The following is a 20514-nucleotide window of genomic DNA, read 5'->3' on the forward strand; positions in this document are numbered from 1 at the left end:
TTGAAGTCTTCTAAAGCGAAGTACCCCTTTGGGGATCCTTTTTTCTTGCTTTAACCGATGTCAGAAAAAGTTGACAATTGTCTCGCCTGGGAAAGCAAATACCACACCGAGATTTCCATTCTTACTGCATCACCTGTTTAGGCCCAGACCACGACATCCCTCGATGTCAGTTTTGTGCTTTGTTCAACGCGAGAACTATACGTCAGGCCCTTATCGTAGCTAAATACTTTCACTCTCGATCTCCTTATTCCGAAATGGCTTTGGTAAGTCATCCGACTACCAAAAAAATGTAAGGATAAAGACAGAGACAGACCGCACAGGTCCAAAACTGCATACAATGCTTCCGTTAAGCTAGTCGCCAGTTCCCCGGTACTCTGAGGTGCTTTTGCAGCCCCTGATGCCCGCTTTTGTGGATTCGCAGGCCGCTACCGAGATCCGTTTGGAGTCCGGTATGCCGTGAGAATACCCTTTGACTACAGAACCTGCAGATGTCTCTACCTTGGATGGGTCCGGAGCTGCTGTGCAGGCACCGGCTTCTGAGGAAGTTCTTTGCACTACCGATGTTCGACACAAACCGACAACTTCTTTCGCGTCTTCAGTTCTTTCTAAAACTACAGAGTTTCTAAGGCCCAGAGTACAAACTACATGCCTCAATCTCAGATGCTTAAAATGGCGGAAGACCTTATCATGCTGATGAAGGGGAAGCCAGCCTACCCCTGCTAAAAAGAAAAGAGACTTGTCCCCAGCAGCTTTATCTGACCAAGAGTCCGACGACTCTGAGGTTTCTGATTATGAAGACATGCCCTAGTCTGCTTATGAGGATTCAGATGCAGAGGAATCCATTCCTTCTGCCTCTCCTCCAGAGGATTTTTCTTTTGGAGAAACCCTACATGCCTTGAGAGAGCATTTCCATTGGGAATGCCAGGATTATCCTCAGTCCAAAAAGAGACTCTGGGAAGTTTTAGATTTACCACAGCACAGACCCTTAGCTATTCCTCCTGTTCTGGATGTTGTGGAAGACGTTTTTATGGATTCCAGTCTAACTCCTGATACTTTAACCTGACGGGTACTACAGAGTCCCTGACTCTCACAAATTTCTTTTCAAAAATCCTATGGCTGACCAAGAGGTCATCTCCCAAGGACCTAAAGGAATAAAAGCAACCACAGCTAAGAATCCCACTCCTTCGGACAGGAATTCTGAAGTTTTAGAGAGATGGGATAAAAAAGTATACACCTCTGCAACTCTTGCGATTACAGCATTAAATTATCAGTTCCACATGTTGAAATACCAGCAACATACTATGGAACTTATTAAACAAAAGTTATCTACCTTCCCTGACTGTGCAGAAAATAAAGAATTACAGAGGCATATGCATTCTGCAAGCCAAGTTAGTAACCATACCCTGCAATGTGGATTTGATGCCCTAGAAGCATCCTGCCACAGGGCAGCTGTCACAGGTTCTGTACTTAGAATGCATGCTTGGCTTAAGGAACAGACCTTGCCAGACCATGTCAAATCAAAATTATTGGACACACCACTGAACAAAGACAATCTGTTTGGCACCAGAGCAGATGATGTTTTAAAAAAGATGGAAGAAAAAGCTAAGTCTATGCAGACAGTTAGTCTTTTTGCAAGTCCAGCCTCCAAGATTCATTAGGCATTGCCCCTCAAAACATTGGTCCTTTCCTGCCCCCTCAAGGCCGCCTCAGACTAGACCTAGGGTAAACAGACCCCAGACAGCAGTCTTGGGGTATGCAGAGATCTAAGCAATGGAGTACCTCCACTTCTAAAACAGGGAGTGCTAAGCCACCCCCTTATGGAAAGAATTCACAATGACTTCTCCTCTCACCTCTGCCCATCTGCTTGTGCCCCTAGGAGGAAAACTTGCCTCCCATGCAAAAAATTGGGTCTCCATCACCAACGATAGATGGGTCCTCAACATAGTGTCACAGGGGTATAAATTTTATTTCCACATGATGCCAACCCCAAAAGGGTTCCCAAACCTTCCTCCAGACCAGTGGGCAGAGGCACAAAACCAAGTTCATTCCCTGCTCTCCATGAGGGCAATTCACCCTGTTCCTGCAGAACAGATAGGCCAAGGTTTCTATTCCAGACTTTTCCTGGTACCAAGAAAAGAGGGCACCTGGTGCCCAATCTTAGATCTTTCCTTTCTACACACCTTCCTGGTGGTACCAAAATTCAAAATGCTCACCCTACAGTAGCTTCTCCCTATGCTGTCCAAAGATGCCTGGTTAGCCGCCCAAGACCTAAAAGAGGCCTATCTGCACATCCCAATCAGAAACTCTTGCAGGAAATATCTACGTTTCAGGGCAGGATCTATGCATTATCAGTTCTCTGCACTTCCCTTTGGCTTATCCACTGCTCCCAGAGTTTTCACAAAATCCCTAGCTCCAGCCATTGCTTACTGCAGACAAAGAAATATTCAAATTTACCCCTACTTGGACAACTGCCTGATTCAGGCAGATGGTCAGGAAAAGCTGTTGCAGCACCTGACATTTGTAAAGGAACTACTAGCCTCACTGGGGTGCACTATAAATGAAAAGAAATCCAAACTAGTCCCCAGTCAAAAAATTGTATTCCTGGGCACTAGTCTGGACACAGCATCCGAGATGGCATTCTTTACTCCAGAAAAACAAGCCTATCTGACAGGCTACTTCTCTCAACTGGCCACCAGAACCTAGTTAACCGCAAGGAAAATCTTGCAAGCTCTAGGGTTCATGGCCTCCTGCATTCTACTAATTCCATATGCCAGACTGCATATGAGGAAACTTCAAGTGGTAGTTAAAAAGCCTTTGGTGTCAACATTCTCAGGACCTGGAAACAATCATACCTTATCTAAGGAAAGATTTCCTCTGGTGGGCAGCAGCATGTAACCACAACAAGCTACTTCCCTTTTCACAACCCCACGCCACCCAGACCCTAACCACAGACACATAAGACTATGCCTGGGGTGCACACCTGGACAGCAGGTGCATTCAGGGCCACTGGAGCCCAAACCAAATTCATCTGCACATCAACCAAAAAGAGATGCTAGCTGTTCAGCACACACTAACAGCTTTCAGATCCCTACTCTCACCAGGACCCCTGCTAATAAAAACATACAACACCACAGTTATGTGGTACATCAACAAGCAGGGGGGAACCCTCTCTTACCCATTCTGCAGGCTAGCCATAACACTTTGGAACACGGGCTCAGCCATGCATATTCACCTGCTAGCACAATTTCAGCCCGGCAACCACAACTCTCTGGCAGACAACTTAAGCAGAAATCTCTTAGACCCACACAAGTGGCAATTAAACCACAACACCTTCAGCCTTGTGACCCAGAAATGGGGTACCCTGCAGATGGACCTATTTGCCTCCCCCAACAACCACCAGCTCAGCAAATTCTACACCAGGGAACCTCACAGCAAGGCCTGGAAAGTGGATGCCCTATCCTTCCAATGGGTAAACCTCTCAATCTACGCATTTCCCCCTCTACCTCTTCTTACAAGAGTATTACTCAAAAGAATGAAACAAAAAAAATCCAGATGACCACCACGGCATAAAAGAACAGTTGTTTAATTTTGGAGAAGCGTTTTCACATAAAACATGCTTTCTCAACTGTTCAAATCACTCAAAATAAGGGAGGAAAGACCAAGAGCAATCCTGATTGCCCCAGTCTGGCCATGCCAACACTGGTAACCACTACTGCAGACTGGCCATGCCAACACTGGTAACCACTACTGCGCAGTCTGTCACCGTTGCCTCCATGGCACCTCCCTCAAATTCCAACTCTCCTGACTCAGCAGGAAGGAGAGTTCTTGCATCCACAATTGCAGACCCTGAACCTGGCAGCCTGGTTTATTCCTTGACTTCTCCTCCAGTGGCCAGCCTAAGCAAGCAGGTCCTGGACGTTACACGTGAAGCCAGATGACCCAACACTAGAAAATCTTATGCTGACAAGTGGAAAAGGTATTATTTTGGGATCCAAACTAAAGGAGCTGACCCAGCACAGCCCTCCTTACCTCTCATCCTGGATTACCTAGCAGACCTACTCCACAGGGACCTATCCTTCTCTTCCATTAAAATCCATGCTTCTGCCATCTCTGCACATTACAGCACTAAGCCACTTCTCTTTTCACACCCTCTCATCAAGCAGTTCCTTAGAGGGGCTAACAATTTAAGGCCACCAAGAAGAGCCCCCTACTCCTGCTTTGGATTTTTACTTTGTGTTGGAAAAGCTCACGCTTTCCCCTCTTTGAGCCTGCAGCTTCAGCAGAGTTAAAATTCCTGTCTTGGAAAACAGCCTTGTTTCTGGCCATCACTTCAGCTAGAAGAGTGTCTGAGCTACAAGCACTTATGGCTATGGAACCCTTCATTATTTTTCATGCCGACAGGGTCTCCCTCAGGACTAACCCAACTTTCATACCTAAAGTGGTGTCCAGTGTGGCTTTCAACCAATCTATTCATTTGCCCACCTTTTTCCCTAAACCTCAAAATAAGGGGTAAAGGATCCTGCAACTCTCTAGCTGTGCGCATACAGCTCAGATTCTACCTTGATGGGTCTAAGCCCTTTAGGAAATCTAACCAGTTACTAGTCAGCTTTGCACCAGGGGCAGAGGACAAGGCCATATCAAAACAAACCATTTCCAAATGGCTAGCACACTGTATCCATTTCTGTTACAAACACCACAGGAAACCAGCCCCACAGGGGGTCAGAACACATTCCACTAGGGCAACGTCAACCTCTGCAGCCTTTCTTAGAGGGGTCCCTACCAGGGACATCCTGGAAGCTTCAACATGGAGTTCTGTTCATACTTTCACCAAGCAAATGCCACCTGCCTATCTTTTTCAAATCCAGGGCAGGCTTTGCAGCCGCAGTCTTGCAGGGCATACCAGTCAGCTCCAACTCTTCTTGACTGCCTCCGCACGTTCTTCAGCTTTGGGAATCAACCCAAGTGTGATGACTGCAACAGTGAAACATGAAGAGCATAGTACAGTTGTGTGCACGTACCATAAATGTAGATGTTCGAGTATATTTACTATTGCAATCCTGGTTTCCCACCCTCCAGCTCCCTTGTCTCTTTCTTCCTCACTCTTTACAGGGAGTGTTAAGCCATTAGCTATTGGTCTTTACTTTCTACTGGTGGTGTTATTCCACCATAACCTATTTGGCGCAAGTAAAATTGATGCAATGGCGTCGGCTGCCTGTTTTTATGCCACTGACGACCTGACGTCAGTCCTGGAGCGACAGCAACCGACGCAGAAATACTAAGGCTCTGGTTTTCGGGCCGACTGAGGGCTACCCCTGGCAGGATAATCCTAGTGTGATGACTGCAACAGTGAATACACTCGAACGTCTACATTTTGGTAAGTGTACAAAACTGTACTTTTTCATTCATTCCAACGTTACATAAGTTGCTCATTTTCTGCTTTCCTTTAAACCTCATTCCACTTCTTGAACTGTTATTCTTTTTTCACAGATTCCCTTCATTTGTATGACATTTGCTACTTCCATTTTCTAAAGATCACACGTCCAGTTTTTTGCCTCCTTTGTAATAACCAGGGCTTCCTTTATGTTGAAATATATTCTTATTTCCACTGTGTGATAAATTGCTTTTTTTTTGGCAGCTATTAACATTAAACTAAGTAAGGGCTTACTATGTCTAGACAATTCATATCTTATATTCCAGATCAAAAGAATCTTTTCCTTATTTACAGTCATTTGCTACCCAGCATTTAATTCAAAGATGTATTTAGGGATTTTTTAAAATCTGCCAGCTTGTTAGATTTCCAAAAAAATATGATCTGAAGTTGTTTTATCATTTGATCTTCAACCTGTGGGATCGGATCCAACTCAGCCATATACTACAGCTCTATGATCTGAAAATTTGAGCTCTTCCCCCCTACTCATAATGCCCTGCTCTCCTCTCATCCCTTAAGATGTCATTTGCTACGTTTTCATCAGCATTGGGATTGCAATCTTCTGAGTTCCCCTGGGTTATTCGTGAGCATTTTCTTCCTACCCTCTTTTCTATTTTGAGAAAACGCATTGGTCCGTTTTATTTTCATTTTCAGTAACCTTCTGCTCCTAACCATCTTCTAAATGTTTTTGTGCTTTTGAGCTATTAAAAAGAGTTGCTTAATAGCAATCTTTGTAAACTCATGCATATTATCCAGATACTTCCTTATTTTCTCTTTAGCACTCTGCACTTGCATCTCTTGTTCTATGAGATTCCCTGTATTTTGTATTACTTTAACTTTTGTCAGCCCCTCTAAATAATGTGTTACTTCTTAAATATTTTGTTTTCTTTTATTTCTACCCTATTTTTAAACTCCAGTTTTTGTGTCCCACTTACTACCTATACCTTTTGAAGAAATTTCCATTTTCCCTCATGATTCTGAAATAATTTCCACTGCCCATTCCTTAAATTTCTCTCTTTTTAGCAAGTAGGTGGGAAGTGCTAGTATCTAATTTTTACTTCATTGTCCAGCATTTTATCCTAGTTTTTATTAGTGCATGATTTGAAATAGTTATTGGATGTCTGTGTATGTTGAAACTTTCAATTAAATGCACATGTTCCTGTGAAATATAATTTCTGTATAGTCTAGCCCAGTTATTGTATCTTGGGAAGTAATTTGTAAATTCTCTGAGTTCGTACTACTGAATTCAAGTCTTCCATACCAAATGTTTTCATAATTCTTTTCAGAATTATACCCTCTTTTGTTATATTTTCCCTTCTGGGTTCTCCAGATGCATCCTCACTCTTACATCCCCCCACCTATAAGTAATATTCTCTGTTAAAAACTGACTATTTCTCCATAAAATTTCTTAAGATCCAGAATATCAGTTTTAAGTGGAATATAAATACAGGCCAGCATCATCCTCCTCCCTTGACAGTAACCCGTTACTACTGCAGATCTATTGATTATTATCTTTTTTTTATCTTCTGTCACTGTTGGAGCTTCTCTAGAAATTAGTGTAAGTACTGCCATTTTCCTTTGTCCTTCATATTCTGCTGAGTATCCATCCTGAAATCTTTTCTTTATCAAATTCACATGCTCAGTTCTTTCCAGTTGTCTCCTGTAGTGTTGCTGTTTGCATGCTGCATTTCTAAATGTAATTCAGTACTCTTACCTTTTTATCTATACCTATGAGGCTATCCACGTTCCAAAACGATATGGACAATGCAACCATTATGATAAGAAGTCATTGTTCCCACCAATTATATATGTCCATTTTTAAATGTGTATTTCCAGCTTTTGTGTTACATGCACCCATTAAGTTATACGCTTATTTCTTGTCATCTCCATTTGAACTAATCACATTTTACAAGACTTTCTGTTTTAATGAAAACGCTCAAAAAAAATAAAACGCCTCCCAGAACACCTTCATCTATTAACTTTCAACAAACTCACAAAACTATGTACATTTTTAAGTAATTAAGTTTAATCCTCACAATAGAAGAATTGTCCCAAATCGACAGCTGCACCCGACTAACCTGACATTTAGGTGATCCATGGTAAGATGCATGTTACAGCCTGTGCTGGTGATTGCACTAATTATCATCTGTTCTTGTCTTATCTTTATTTCCCTCTCAGATGTGAAAAAAAGCTTATTTGCTTTCAAAAACATTAATTTTAGCCTTAAGAAAAAGTACACTGGCTATCTTTAAATAAAACAAAGTTAAAAACTGTTCTAGTAAATGCATTGAATAATTTGATTCATGTGCGATAATTTCAAACTTTATTTTTTATTAAGATGCTTGCCATTGTACCTTTTAATTTTATGTTTCTCCCAGCAGACAATGTCCAAACGTCTCGAGATTTATTGCCTTCACCTGTAAACATAAAAGAATGTACAGCTGCCCTGAGCTGCATACTTTTCAACTCACACCAAACATTTGTTTGCTAAAAGAAAGCTATTCATTACATTCAAAGAGGTTTCTTGTTTATAAACGCACTTGCTTATACTAAAAACTTGTTAGATTAAACTAAGGTCATTAATCCAGACATTCACCTATGCAAAAGTAAAAGAAAACATCTCAGTTCTACATATTTTATAATCAGTGTACATCTACGCCCCAAGATTAAAGCCTCTTAACTTAACATCCTTGTGTCCAGCCTTTCTTCTTTTATGCCTACATACCTTGAAACTAACAAAGAAAAAAGTGCTTGGTTACTGTATTATCTTTATTGCATACAACAGTCACTGAAAATTCTTTGCTGAGTAACATGCAATTTGTATAATGAATTGTATTATACAAATACTGTTAAGAAATAAATTTTCCTTGCAATTACTTTCTTTTTTTTCCAAACATTAATGACACGAACTGGGGTGTATGCCTTTGTCCCCCACAGGTTTAACAAAGTCAGCAGAAGTCTGGTCTTTTCTTAGCCACAATTTATTGTAAAGCCATATTTCACAAATGTGATAGAGGCCTTATAATCGCACATTTATTCACTAATTTCAGTGTTGCTGGTCTTTTCCCTTACCAATACTAGTACCTATAGTTTAGAGAGACTTTGTTTTTAATACTGGCACAGCAGATATAGAAACATTCACACCTGATGGAAACATTGCAGCCACCCTAAACTGCCATTGAAATTATTTACTTAATGCATTCTTCCAGTCACCCCCTCAAGGATCCACATTAATCTGATCAGTTATCCCAAACACAATTTTCATAAAATTCCTACACACGAGAATGTTTATACTGTGCATTATTTTCCTTCCCATTATTAATATCATACACATGTTTGTAAATTCATGTATTTAATGCACGTCCCATTTTTCCAATGTAATAGCTTGTACAGCTTTCACATTTAGCCAAATAAACTATTCTACTAGTGTTTCCGCCAGGTTTGAATGATTCTGTATCTGTTGTGCCAGTATTAAAAACAAAGGCTAGTAAACTGTAGGTACTACTACTGGTAAGGGAAAAGATGGTTTGATAAATAATATGTACGGTCTCTTAAGGAAAAAGGTTTTTTTAAACAAAATTGTTAGTATTTCATAGGTGGAGGGTGAAACAGTTTAGATAAACTAATCCATGGAAGGCATAAGGTTCATGCATGTATTATGTGTATATATACATACATGTTTTGTAATTGGTTTAATTATATAATTATGTATTTTAATTGTTCATTTGATTAATTTGTTTTAATTTGAGGATGGAAGTAGATATTTAAGTGATGCATGGATAGTAGTATCCTGTGAAGTCCCCAGTTAATTAGGGACGAAAGAGCTCAATATTTATATGCTTTTGTTTTTATTGATGTCTTATTAAAGGAGTGATATTTTAACCTTTTAGACCCTTGTTTCTGGTGCATTGTCTTTTTCCTGGTTATGTGGGGTACATAACGCACTGTACCTGTGGTACTATTTTGAGTTCCTTCCACCTCCTCTTCGAACAAGTCCTCCCGAAGTCTTTCTGAAGCAGAGGTGGATAGGATGAAGAGAAAGTTTCTCAGAACACAGATCCAGATGGGAGTCTTACCAGATGCATCTCATATCCGTGAGCCTTAAGCCTCTTACACATACCATCATTTCTCTTTCTCCAATCTGATGTTCTGTTTTAGAGCCTTCAGATCCGAGATCTCCAAGAGTTAAACTGTCAGATCCTAAGATGCCTTTATATTTGACTCCTACTGCTTTCCTGATCCATTCAGCTCTGACTCCCCTTGAGCAGGACACGTCTCAGAGCCAAAGTGTTGGCGTTGGATCCAGGGGAATTACCTGGAATCTGAAGCTTTTGGAGTCTCAGAGTTGGACAGCTTGTCCTCAACTCCTCCATCAAAGTGGAGGATTTTGGGGAGGCCCTGTTTTTTTCTGGTCTGAGAGCTTTGCCTTCAGCTGTATTGATCTCTACTTCAGCTGGTCCCTCTGCCTTTGAGGTGGTGGAGAGGGTATTCTGCCATCTGAGAGCTGTTTCAACTACTACGTCTTCTGATCCAATCACTGCCCCCCCCCCCCCATCCTGATTCTGAGACTCTTCATCCTACTCCACAGGGACAGCCACCCCGTAAGAGCTTCCAGGTAGTTCCAGTTAGGGAACTCCCTGCCTCTTCCAATATCTCCCCAGAGCACGGCACTGAAGAGGTCCTCCAGAAGAGGTTGTGTAAAAGGAGGCAGTTAGATTCCCTATAGGAATCTTTGACCAAAGTCACTGATTTTAATGAAGGGGAAGGGTCCCCAAGATCTGTACCAGAAGACGTCTCCTTCAGAGATATTTTAGAAATCCTATGCCAAAAAGGTGGTTGGTGCTTCGAAACCTGTCCCAGGAGGGATCTGTGTTCCTGGAAGCCTTCAAGTCTGGCCCATCTACCCCCCCCCCAGCGGATGAGCTGATGGATCTTGTCTCCTGCAAGGCATGGAAGGACCCAGATACTGATAAACCTATTCCATGACGTCTGGATACAATTCTTGGAGCACCTAAAGATGGACAGTTTTGGAATAGGAGATCCCAGTGGATGCCAGGGTTGTGGTGCCAGAAAGGAGATGGCTGACCAGAGCTCCTCTGTTCATCCCTCTAATAGAGAATCTAGGGGGTTGGACAGGTACAGGAAGCAAGTTTACACCTCAGCAACTCTTGCTTTACAGTCGCTAAACTATCTGGTACACTTCACTAGGTTACAGAGGGACTTAATCAAGGAACTCTCTAACTATCCCTGGGTTTATGTCAACTGAGGAAGAGAAGCTCTTTTCCTCTTAGTTGGCCACCCTACAATCAGTCTCGAATATGTCCATGAGGGTAATCTCTCATGCATCTGAGGATTCCTCACAGGCTGCCGGTTCAGGCAAAGCAATTAGAATTGTGTGATTTTGTAGAGCCCTTCAAAGCATCATTCATCAATGCTTCCTTTGATGGATCCTGCCTGTTTGTCCCCAAAGTTAGAGACACTTTCCCACAGTGAACAGGATGGAAAGACATCTGCTGTGGGAATCCATTTTTCTACCCTGCAGAGACCATTTTCTAGGAATCAACACTGTGGTAAGAAGATGTGTTTCTGGAAGTTTCAAGGACCTTTTCCGGACTCATGCAGAGATTTTTTTTTCCAGAGGCTGTGGGGGAAATAATAATAGAAGGCACCGCCCACGCAGCAGAGGGGGTCCGCAAAACCAGGGTTTGTGAGATTCCTTCTTGGATAGACCCTTTCCATGTTCCTGAAGGATTGCAAGTGGTGGGCATTTGGCTTTCCACCCAAAAGCCTGAGCACCCATCACAAAATATATGTATTTCATTCCCTTTTTGCAAATGCCTTCTGTGAAAAGAAAGCATCTCCCCGATGTTCCACCCAATCGGTGGGAGTTAGTAGCTCTGGAGATTCACAAGCTGCTGGACAAGAGAGTCATCCAGGAGGGCTCACCAGACCAGAGATGATCCGAATTTTACTCAAGGTTCTTTTTCGTGCCAAAGGAAACAGGGGACCTGAGACCTATCCCGGATTTCAGTTGTATGAACCAGTTTGCAAAGAACTCAAAGTTCCAGGTGGTCACAGTTCATTCCATTCTGCCTGTGCTACAGAAGGACGACTGGATGTGCTTGGTAGATCTTCAGGACATGTGCTATCACATCAAAATGAACAGTTGCTCTTGAAGATACCTGCGTTTCTGGCTGAAAGCGAATCATTATCAGTTCAGAGCCCTGCCCTTCGATCTCACCACAGCCCCCAGGGTGTTCATATGTGTGGCAGTGGTAGCAGCTCATGTAAGTCTGCATGGGTTCAGAGTGTTTCCTTATTTAGACGACTGGCTCCTCACCACATGAGCCAGATATCTTCTAGTAAAACCCAGGAATTACTTACTCCGATTATCTCAATCCCTGGGAATTGCAATAAGTCTTTCAAAGTCCCACCTTCACCCAGTTTAAGCCTTGGAGTTCATAGGGACTTGGCTAGATGCAATCAATTTTCTTAATGTCTTACCACAAAACAGAATTCTTGCCTTGAGATTGCATAGAAATAGGTTATTTCTCAGCCCCCTCCCCAGCAAAAGCCTTAGGATTGAATGCTGCAGCGATTACCTTGATACCTACTGCTCATCTTCACATACGTATCCTCCAGTGAAATCTAGCAGTTCTGTGGTCCATTCTTCAACAACTATTGCAACATCCTATAAAATTATCTTGAGTCTACAAGGACTCCCTACTGTATTGAGTCCAACAAGATTTGTCAAGGACGTCCCTTTATCCTTCCTCCCCCAAATGCCACATTGACCACGGATGCCTGCCAGTTGTGTTGTGGGGGCATTCTTGGGACGGACTGCTCAAGGCACGTGATCCCCACAAGAGACCAGATTACATATAAATATCTTGGAGATGAGAGCAGTGCTTTTGGTGTTGCAGCCCTTTCAGAACTCTCTTCTAAGGTCAAATTGTATCCAGGCAGACAGCATATCAGTAGTTTGATACAGCCACAAACAAGGGGGAATTGGATCTTACCCCCTTTGCCAAGAAGCAATGAGAGTCTGACAATGGGCGATCTCCTCCAATTGCTTTCTTGTAGCAATGCACATACCAGGGAAATCAAACATTCTAGTAGAGAAGCTCAATAGGACTATCGTGATGGCTCACAAGTGGTGTCTGAATCATTTACTGGCAAATATGATCTTCCACAAATGAGGTCAACCTTGTTGCAATTATTTGCCTCTCCCCTCAACAACAAATGCAGTTGGTTGTTTTCCCTAATTCCCCCTCAAGAACAGTCCCAGAGAGATGCTCTGGTCCGCATTTGGCCCTAGTCCTCCCCTATCTTTAATCCCCATATTCCTTCAGAAAGTCCTCCAGTTGAAAGGCAAAGTCATCCTCATTCCCCCTTCAGGACTCTGCAGGTGTGGTTCTCCTTCCTCTGTTCTCACTTACTGCATCCACCTTGAACACTGGACCCCAATCCGACTTTCTTTCACATCTGTCAGGGATGATGGTTAGACATTCCAGGCTTTCTTCTCCTGTTTACCAGATTTTATTCTCATCCCAGAAACAATCTGCAAGGAAGATTTAGAAGAGTAAATGGACAAGATTTTCTTTTTGGGCACAACAGTGTGTGTTGGATCCTGTCTATGCACCAATCCCTGCTGTTTCAGATTTTCTTGTTTCAGTGTTTCATAGTGGTGTTAGTTTTTCCACAAACAAAGTTCAGCTGGCAGCCATCTCCAACTATCCCATCAAAGGCAATGCTTCCCCTTTAGCCTCATCGAAGTTATGTAAACCATTTCTTAAAGGTACTCTTTACTGAGGCCTCTGATAAAGGATCCCACTCCACCTTGGGATCATACTGTTGTGTTGTAGAATTTGATATGATCCCCTTTTGAACCTTTAGCTAAGACAGATCTCAAATTTCTTTCTTGGAAAACAGTCTTTCTTGTGGCCATAACGTCTGTGAAGCAAGTCTGTAAACTTCAAGCACTCTCCAAAACCACCTCATTTAGTTTTTCATAAAGATAGGGTTACGTTGCTTACTAATCCTTCCTTTGTACCCAAAACTGCCTCTGAAGCAAACATCAATCAAGTGATCTACTTGCCAGTTTTCTTTCCTAAATTTGACAATAAATGAGAGTACATGCTTCACCTTTTAGATGTACATAGGCAACTTTGTTTCTGTGTTCATAGGATGAAAGACAGACCAATTGTTTGTTTCTTTGCCATTAACAAATTGGGAAAACCAGTATCTAAAACTGCACTAGCCAAATGGATAACAGATTGTAATTCTTATGTTTAATCTTCAAAAGCTTTAACCTTGCCAAAACAGACAAAAGCACACTCAACTACGTCAATGGTTATGTAGCTGCTTTTTGGGCCAGAACTTTCTTATTGATGTTATTTGTGCAGCTGCCACTTAGTCTAATGTTCATACCTTTATTGCTCATTACAGAAACAGGGCTATATTTGGTTCTTCTGTTCTCCGAAATGTCCTTCCATGAGAGCTGCTCAAGGTTATCGTAGCTGGCAACTGTCCTATTCATTGAGGAATGAATGAAAATGACATCAGATATAAGTTAACCACTCACCATTACTATGCGTCTGTGTTGTCCATTTTCATTCTTCCTCAACTTCCCTCCCACCTTCCCCATCCATGTCTTTGGGAATAACGTGAAGAAGTTTTTTGTTAGGAACCACAGTTCCTGTTTGAGCCCCTGTTTTGTTGTTATACTTTCTCTCTGCATTATTATTATTATTTTATGCTATATATTTAGATAGTTATATAGTAGCAGCAAACTTGATCTGAGTTTGGTGCATTGGTTAGGAGCATTATGAGTAAAGGGAGGAGCTCGAGAGTTGGATCCTAGAATCTAGTGAAAATCTGTTAAGTCGAATCAGAGACCCATTCGTTTAGGAAGAATGAAAGTGGACAACACAGATGCATAGTTTTGGTGAGTGCATAACTTTTATTTTTGTTGACTTGCACATTTTAACAGGCTTATCTTTTTGCATTATAACTAATGATGAAAGCACAATGCGCCCCATAAGGTGCAGGACCCTACTCAGAATACATGTCCCAACAACTTAAGTTCCATGTTATTTGAGTAAATGTGTGTTATCCCCCTTTATTGGTGGTTTTGTCATTGTTAGCAATGACAGTATGATGTATTCCTGACCTCTTAGGAAAGTTACATGTGTGAAATGTTATCCTCATTGTTATATGTCTTTTTATAGTGCATTTTTTATTTCTTTTTACAGTATAACAACAGTTTACTTCGAGGTTATGTAGAATGCTGCTCAAACCTGACATGGTGCACCAATCCACAAGGATGTGATCAGATTCTGTGCAAGGAGGGCATTGGAAATGGAGAAATCTGTTCAAAATGTTCCTGGCTGTCCTGTTTCAACTGTAATTTTCCAGAGGTATTGTTCTCAGTTCTTCATCCACTTCCATCTATGAAATTCTGGTTATACTCTTAATCCATCCCAGATCACAACTTGTACTGAGATTTTAGAATCATTTATCTCTGTATTTGATAAACAGGATGTTCTGGAATCATAGAATATTACTAGGCTATCAACCTGGAGGTCTTTTTTAAGTCTAGCTGTTTCATCCCAATGTAATAACGTAGAAATGTTAGTCAGTACCCAAGATTGCATTTAGTGATGACTGCCCATGTCCAGGAGGGTTATGGCCTCCATCCCCAGTAAGAATTTATGGTGCCCCATCCACTTGTCCAGGTTCTTCTTGAACAGTGTCATAGAGGTGCTCTTTTTCACATGAATTGGTAGTCTGTTCCAAAGACGTGGCAGTTGCTGGGAGATAAATCTGTCCTTCCAGTGTTTCCTATTTAAGTTGCAGGCCATATTTAGGTCCCTGGAAGTGGTAGCCCTAGTTCTGTTTGATTTACGGATATGCAGTAAGTTCATTAGGTTTTGGTCTCGGATTGCTCTGTAGGCTAGGCACAAGTCTCCCCTAAGAAGTCTATACGATACTGAGTATAGTGACAGGGACTTTAGTCAGTCTGTGTAAAGCACATGCTGGAGCTCCTTGAGATTCTTTGTTAGAAACCTCTGAGGTTCTTCCATTTGCTACAGGTGCTTTGTATGGTACATGCTGAACAGGCTGTTGTACTCAATTATGGGCTGGATAAGTGCCAAGTATAGAGGGGTATTATGGGTTGGATTAGTACAGAGTGTAAAGGGGTTAACTGCATTTTTTGGGGGGGAAGAAGGTATAATGCTTGTGCTAAAGTACTGCATTCTTTGAATTTGTTCCATGTGAGCTTGCATTTCCTTGTTAATAGGTTCTAAATATTCACTCCAGTTTTAGAAAATGTGTACTAGGCATGACATGATTTCCAAGAAATGTGTTCAGTCTACAGTTTCTCTCGCATGCAGTTTTCCTTACAGCCCTTATTATTTATTTGTCTCTGAAGTTTCTGGTCTAATTGCAGTATTTTCTTAAGCATTTGATATTCCACGTGGTCTTATCAATGATCTGTGCAGAGGAATGATAAATTCTTCAGTATACGTACAGAAATAATTTTATAATGTTTGGTTACTCAGCTTTTTAGGTATTAAACATCCATTGTCAATTAAGCAATTTTATGGGGTTTCTTTCTCTCCCACATAGCTTTGAAGTATCTGAGGTGAAAGTCTCTTGTCCCCCTGGATCGAAATACTTTTCAGTGATGCACTCCAAAATTTTAAGTAGCCCCTCCTAGCCATATGTTGTAGAAGGTTAAAGCCCTAGCTACATCTCAAATGACCCATGTTCAGCTAGAGGCGCAGGCACTGCAAAGACCTAGATTAGGAAATGCTGGGAGTGAGAGGTTGATACTAGATTAGCACACCACCAGCTTGGAAAAATAACACAACCGAGCTGTAGCATCAGGAACACAAAATTCATTTTAAACCAAGATTAAGCGCCGTCGTCCGAGTGTATCCAGGACTTTATCAGAATCGGTTATACTAATTAGTTGCACATTTATATACCTATTTCCTTAGGTCACTTGATACAACTAGTCCCTTGCAGAAACATTCAAAACATCCCTTACAAAAAATACATAAAGTACCACTTATTAAAATACTCATAAATAGTAACTAAATAACAGCTTCTAAACTTTATAGGGTCTTAATTTTAAAATACTTGATGTACAAATCTGATAATTTAAACCAGGGTACACATAGACATTAAACCTAATCTGCCATGTTAGCACCTTTGCTTCTATATGGTCTGTCCAAGGCCCCCCTCCGAGATTTTTATAGAGATCTACCCAAAAAAAACAAAAACTTGTGTGTAGGAAAATCTAACACGTCTCTGTAAAGCATTATACTGTTTTTTGTGAGCTACATCATATATGTGGTCCCTTGAGTCTCTCCCACATAAAAAGAAGGACATTCCTGACACTGGGCAATATAAACCGCACCCACAGAATTACAAGTACAGTGAAAGGAAGTTTTAACACATCTGTTAACATAAAAGAGTATCATTCACTAAAATATATTTGCACTGTGAACAAGCACCACATTTATATGTACCTATAATTTTAGAGCTAGTAATCCAAGAAGTACCACTAGTTTGTTCCAGATGGTTCTTTATAGATTTCGCTCTCTTAAACACAATTCTAGGTTGTTTACCAGTAATATCTGATGCACTTCAAAACATAAAAAAATGACCCAGTTATTTTTCAAAATATTGATAGTGTCCAAATACTCCATCATATAGATGGTAATACTGGAATTAACAAATCCAGTTTTATGTTGTCGGGGAGAACCTATCCCACCAACCCCCCCCCCCCCATCCTGTTCATACAGTAGACATGGTCTGTGTATACTATCACTTCTTTTCCTTTTATCTTCATCGGATATACTCTGAACTAAATGGGCTGTGTAATCTCTGGCATACAGCATGTTGGACAACTTATTACACGCTATTAAAAAAAATGTGATCCTCTGATGTCATCCGGGCCAATCTAATATATTGCCCCTTTACAAGTCCCCACTTCTGATGAGCCGAGTGCCAACTAGTATAGTGCAAAAGACTGAGTATGTGGGCTTCCTATAAATATTACTCACACATTTTTTCTTTCAAGGTCTTCAGTTATTTCTACATCCAAATAGTTAATGGTACACCTACTACTTGAATGGGTACATTTTAGAAAAGTTGTGGTATTGTTCAAATAGTTTATAAATCCTGCTATATCTTCCTCAGATTTATTCCAGGCTATAAATATGTCATCCAGAAAATGGGCCTACAATAGCCCATGGCAATGGGGACAAAGCATTGAAGAAATAGTGGGTAAAAAACTTTTAAAATATCTTTTTTTCTTTAAAAATTGTTAGGTAGTGATAGAATAGGTTCTCCTTCTCCTCCCCTCGCTTGGTGTGTCGAGTTTTAGGGTAGTTAGCTTAGTTTGAATAGTTGTGTGGATTTTTTGCTTCCCCTCCCCCCTAAGTGTTTGTGTGTGGTGAGTGGGTGTTCTGAGAGAGAAAGAAAACATTTTCTTGAAAAATTTTCTTTTTTCTGATAGTATGGCTGACAAGCCTATTTTCAAAAGATGCACTGAGTGTGGCCATAAATTATCCCCTGTGGATGGCCACACACTATGTGTTATGTGCTTGGGCGTGGCCCATCTGAGTGTAGAATGCTCTATATGTGCGGGGTTTACCCTTGCGCCATTAAAGATAGGAAGGCCAAGTTGGCTCCGAAAGGCCTTCTTCCCCCTTCAGAGACTTGTTGCCTTGTCTTTGGTCACAGTGGCCACCTCTCCTTCTTCTCTTCGCCTGGCTTCTCCTCCCTCCTAAGCTGGGACTCAACCTCCTGTGCAAAAACCTGTGGAAGCGGAGCGGAAAAGGGGCAGGGAGAAGGAGAGAGTGTAGAAGGCGAGGGAAAAGCGAAAGAGGTTTCCGGACCACCCTTCTCCTGTAAAAACTCTACGGATCCGTGACTCCCCTCGGCTACGATCTCCGAGGTTCTCCCTGGAGCCAGAGGAGACGCATTCAGTTTCTAGGGCCTCAGTACCCTGACCGGCAAGGTCGGAGTCCGTGGCCTTGTCGAGGTCCACCCGGTCTTTTGTCTGAGGTTGGTATGGATAAAATGATGATGAGGTTCATCCGTGCTCACATCCAGATGTGGGTATTGCCAACCCCCTCTCCCTGAGGAGGGGGGATCTCACTTCCTTTCTTCCAGCTGATATCTCCTTCTCTGATCCATCCATTGAGTTCGGAGTATTCAGATCCGAGGATAGCTTTAGTCAGGGGGTCAGTGCCAATGGTACCTGCTTCCTCAACGCCAACTGCTGCCTGGAGTGTTTTGGATCCGACCAGCTTGGATCGAGCCTCTCTCTGAGCCAGAGCTTGGGTGTCGGATCCGAGGGAGTGGAAATTTTTTCATCGGCTCCACCTTTGTCTGGCCAAGTTCCTTCCCTCGGAACACTGTCTTCTTCGGGCCTGGCTCCAATTCTCTCATCGTACCCGGGGAGACTGGCCTCCTTATTGGTTTTTCAGGAGGTTCGCTCTATTTCGGCGTTCATGGTAGAAAGGGTTCTCTACGCTGGATCAAGACCCCTGACTGCCCCCTCAGACTCCACCCAGACCCCCACGGCTCTTGCTACAGTCCCCATCATTTTACCAGAGGGACAGCCCGTGCTCGAGGAGCCCCAGATGGTTTCCCCTGAGGAACAAGTGGCTTGCGAGTTCCCTCCGGAGAGCCCCACCAGAGAGGTGCATCGCAAGCATGCGTGCAAGAAGAGGCACTTGCACTCCCGCGAGTCCCTCACCGAGGATACGGACTTGGATGATAGAGAAGGTTCCCCTAGGTCACCTGCTGAGGATGTCTCCTTTGGAGACGTCATGGAAATCCTGCACCAACGGGGAGGTTGGTCTGCCCCCAAACCACCTAATGATGAGTCTGTGTTCCTGTAGGCTTTTGGCATGGGCCGATCTACTTCCTTGTGTCCCCTCCCACGGAACCTTTGGTGGATCTGGTCACCTCGTGGGCATGGAAGGAGCCGGACACCATGGAACCAATTCCAAAAAGATCCAGCAAAATCTAAATCCCCCACAGACAGACCAGCATGAAACAAGGGCACCCCCGTAGACGCTATGGTGGTAGCAGCAGCCACAAAGAAGGAACTTCCCAGGAGAGTTTCTCGGTTCACCCTCCTGACCGAGTCTCACGGATGATGGATCGCCTAGGGAAGCAGGTTTACGCTTCAGCTACCTTTTCAATTAGGGCACTGAACTACCTGGCCCATGTCACTAGACTCCAGTGCAACCTGGTAAAGGAGCTGGAGAAGTCTCCCCCAAAGTCCATGTCACAGGAGGGACAGGGCCTCGTTCTCCGCGAGGATGGCCACTTTAAAAGCAGTCACCAATACATCCATGCGACTCCTTTCACATGCTATGGAAGGGACGGCTGGGTCCGGCATGTCCATGAGGCGCAACGCCTGGCTCAGATTGTCAATTTTCGGAGCCCTTTAAGGTATCTTTTGCTAATGCCCCTTATGACGGCTCTACTCTCTTTGGTAAGACCGTCAAAGAAACATTAGTCCGGAGTGAGAAAGACAGGAAGACACTGTCTGCTGTCGGGAACCGCTTCTCGAACCCTCAAAGGTCATTTTCCCGGAACCAGAGAGGGAAAAAGAAGATGTGGTTCCATAAATCACAGTATTCCCGGGACACTCAGGGTCTTCTTCCCCTAGAGGCAGAGGGGGACAGAATGGGTGCCATCCCAGAGGCAGAGGGGCGTCCAAGGAATTTTGAGTCTCGAGAACCTTTCTCAGACAGACCCAGGCAGTGACCCTGAGGGGCTGGCCTGACTGCTCTACACTGGAGGCAGTCGGGGGACGATTGTCCTTGCACCTAGCAGTATGGGAGTCCATAACATCAGACCGCTAGGTGCTTCAGATCATATCCAGAGGATACTCTATCCCCTTTGTGGGTTCCCCCAAATCTCCCTGACACCCCCTGGACAGACCACCCATGCAAAGGGAGGCAGCAGCGCAGGAAATTTCCAAGCTGCTAGAAAAACAAGCCATCAAAACCGTCCCCCCAGATCAGTCCAGATCATGCTTCTACTCCAGG

The 20514-nt window shown here is 42.8% G+C and overlaps 1 protein-coding gene across 2 annotated transcripts in view; it reads left to right on the top strand.

Annotated features, from left to right (window-relative positions):
* The window catches only part of CUL9 (cullin 9), a 2881018-nt gene that overhangs the window by 2431349 nt on the left and 429155 nt on the right, over positions 1-20514 (top strand). For both annotated transcript variants that reach the window (XM_044060287.1, XM_044060293.1), the window contains exon 33: positions 14683-14847. In XM_044060287.1, coding sequence (XP_043916222.1) covers positions 14683-14847 — 165 coding nt within the window. The remainder of the gene's footprint in view (positions 1-14682; positions 14848-20514) is intronic.

Source organism: Protopterus annectens, chromosome 1.part0 (assembly GCF_019279795.1).
Source record: "Protopterus annectens isolate FY-2018-M chromosome 1.part0, PAN1.0, whole genome shotgun sequence".
Classification (NCBI taxonomy): Eukaryota; Metazoa; Chordata; order Ceratodontiformes; family Protopteridae; genus Protopterus; species Protopterus annectens.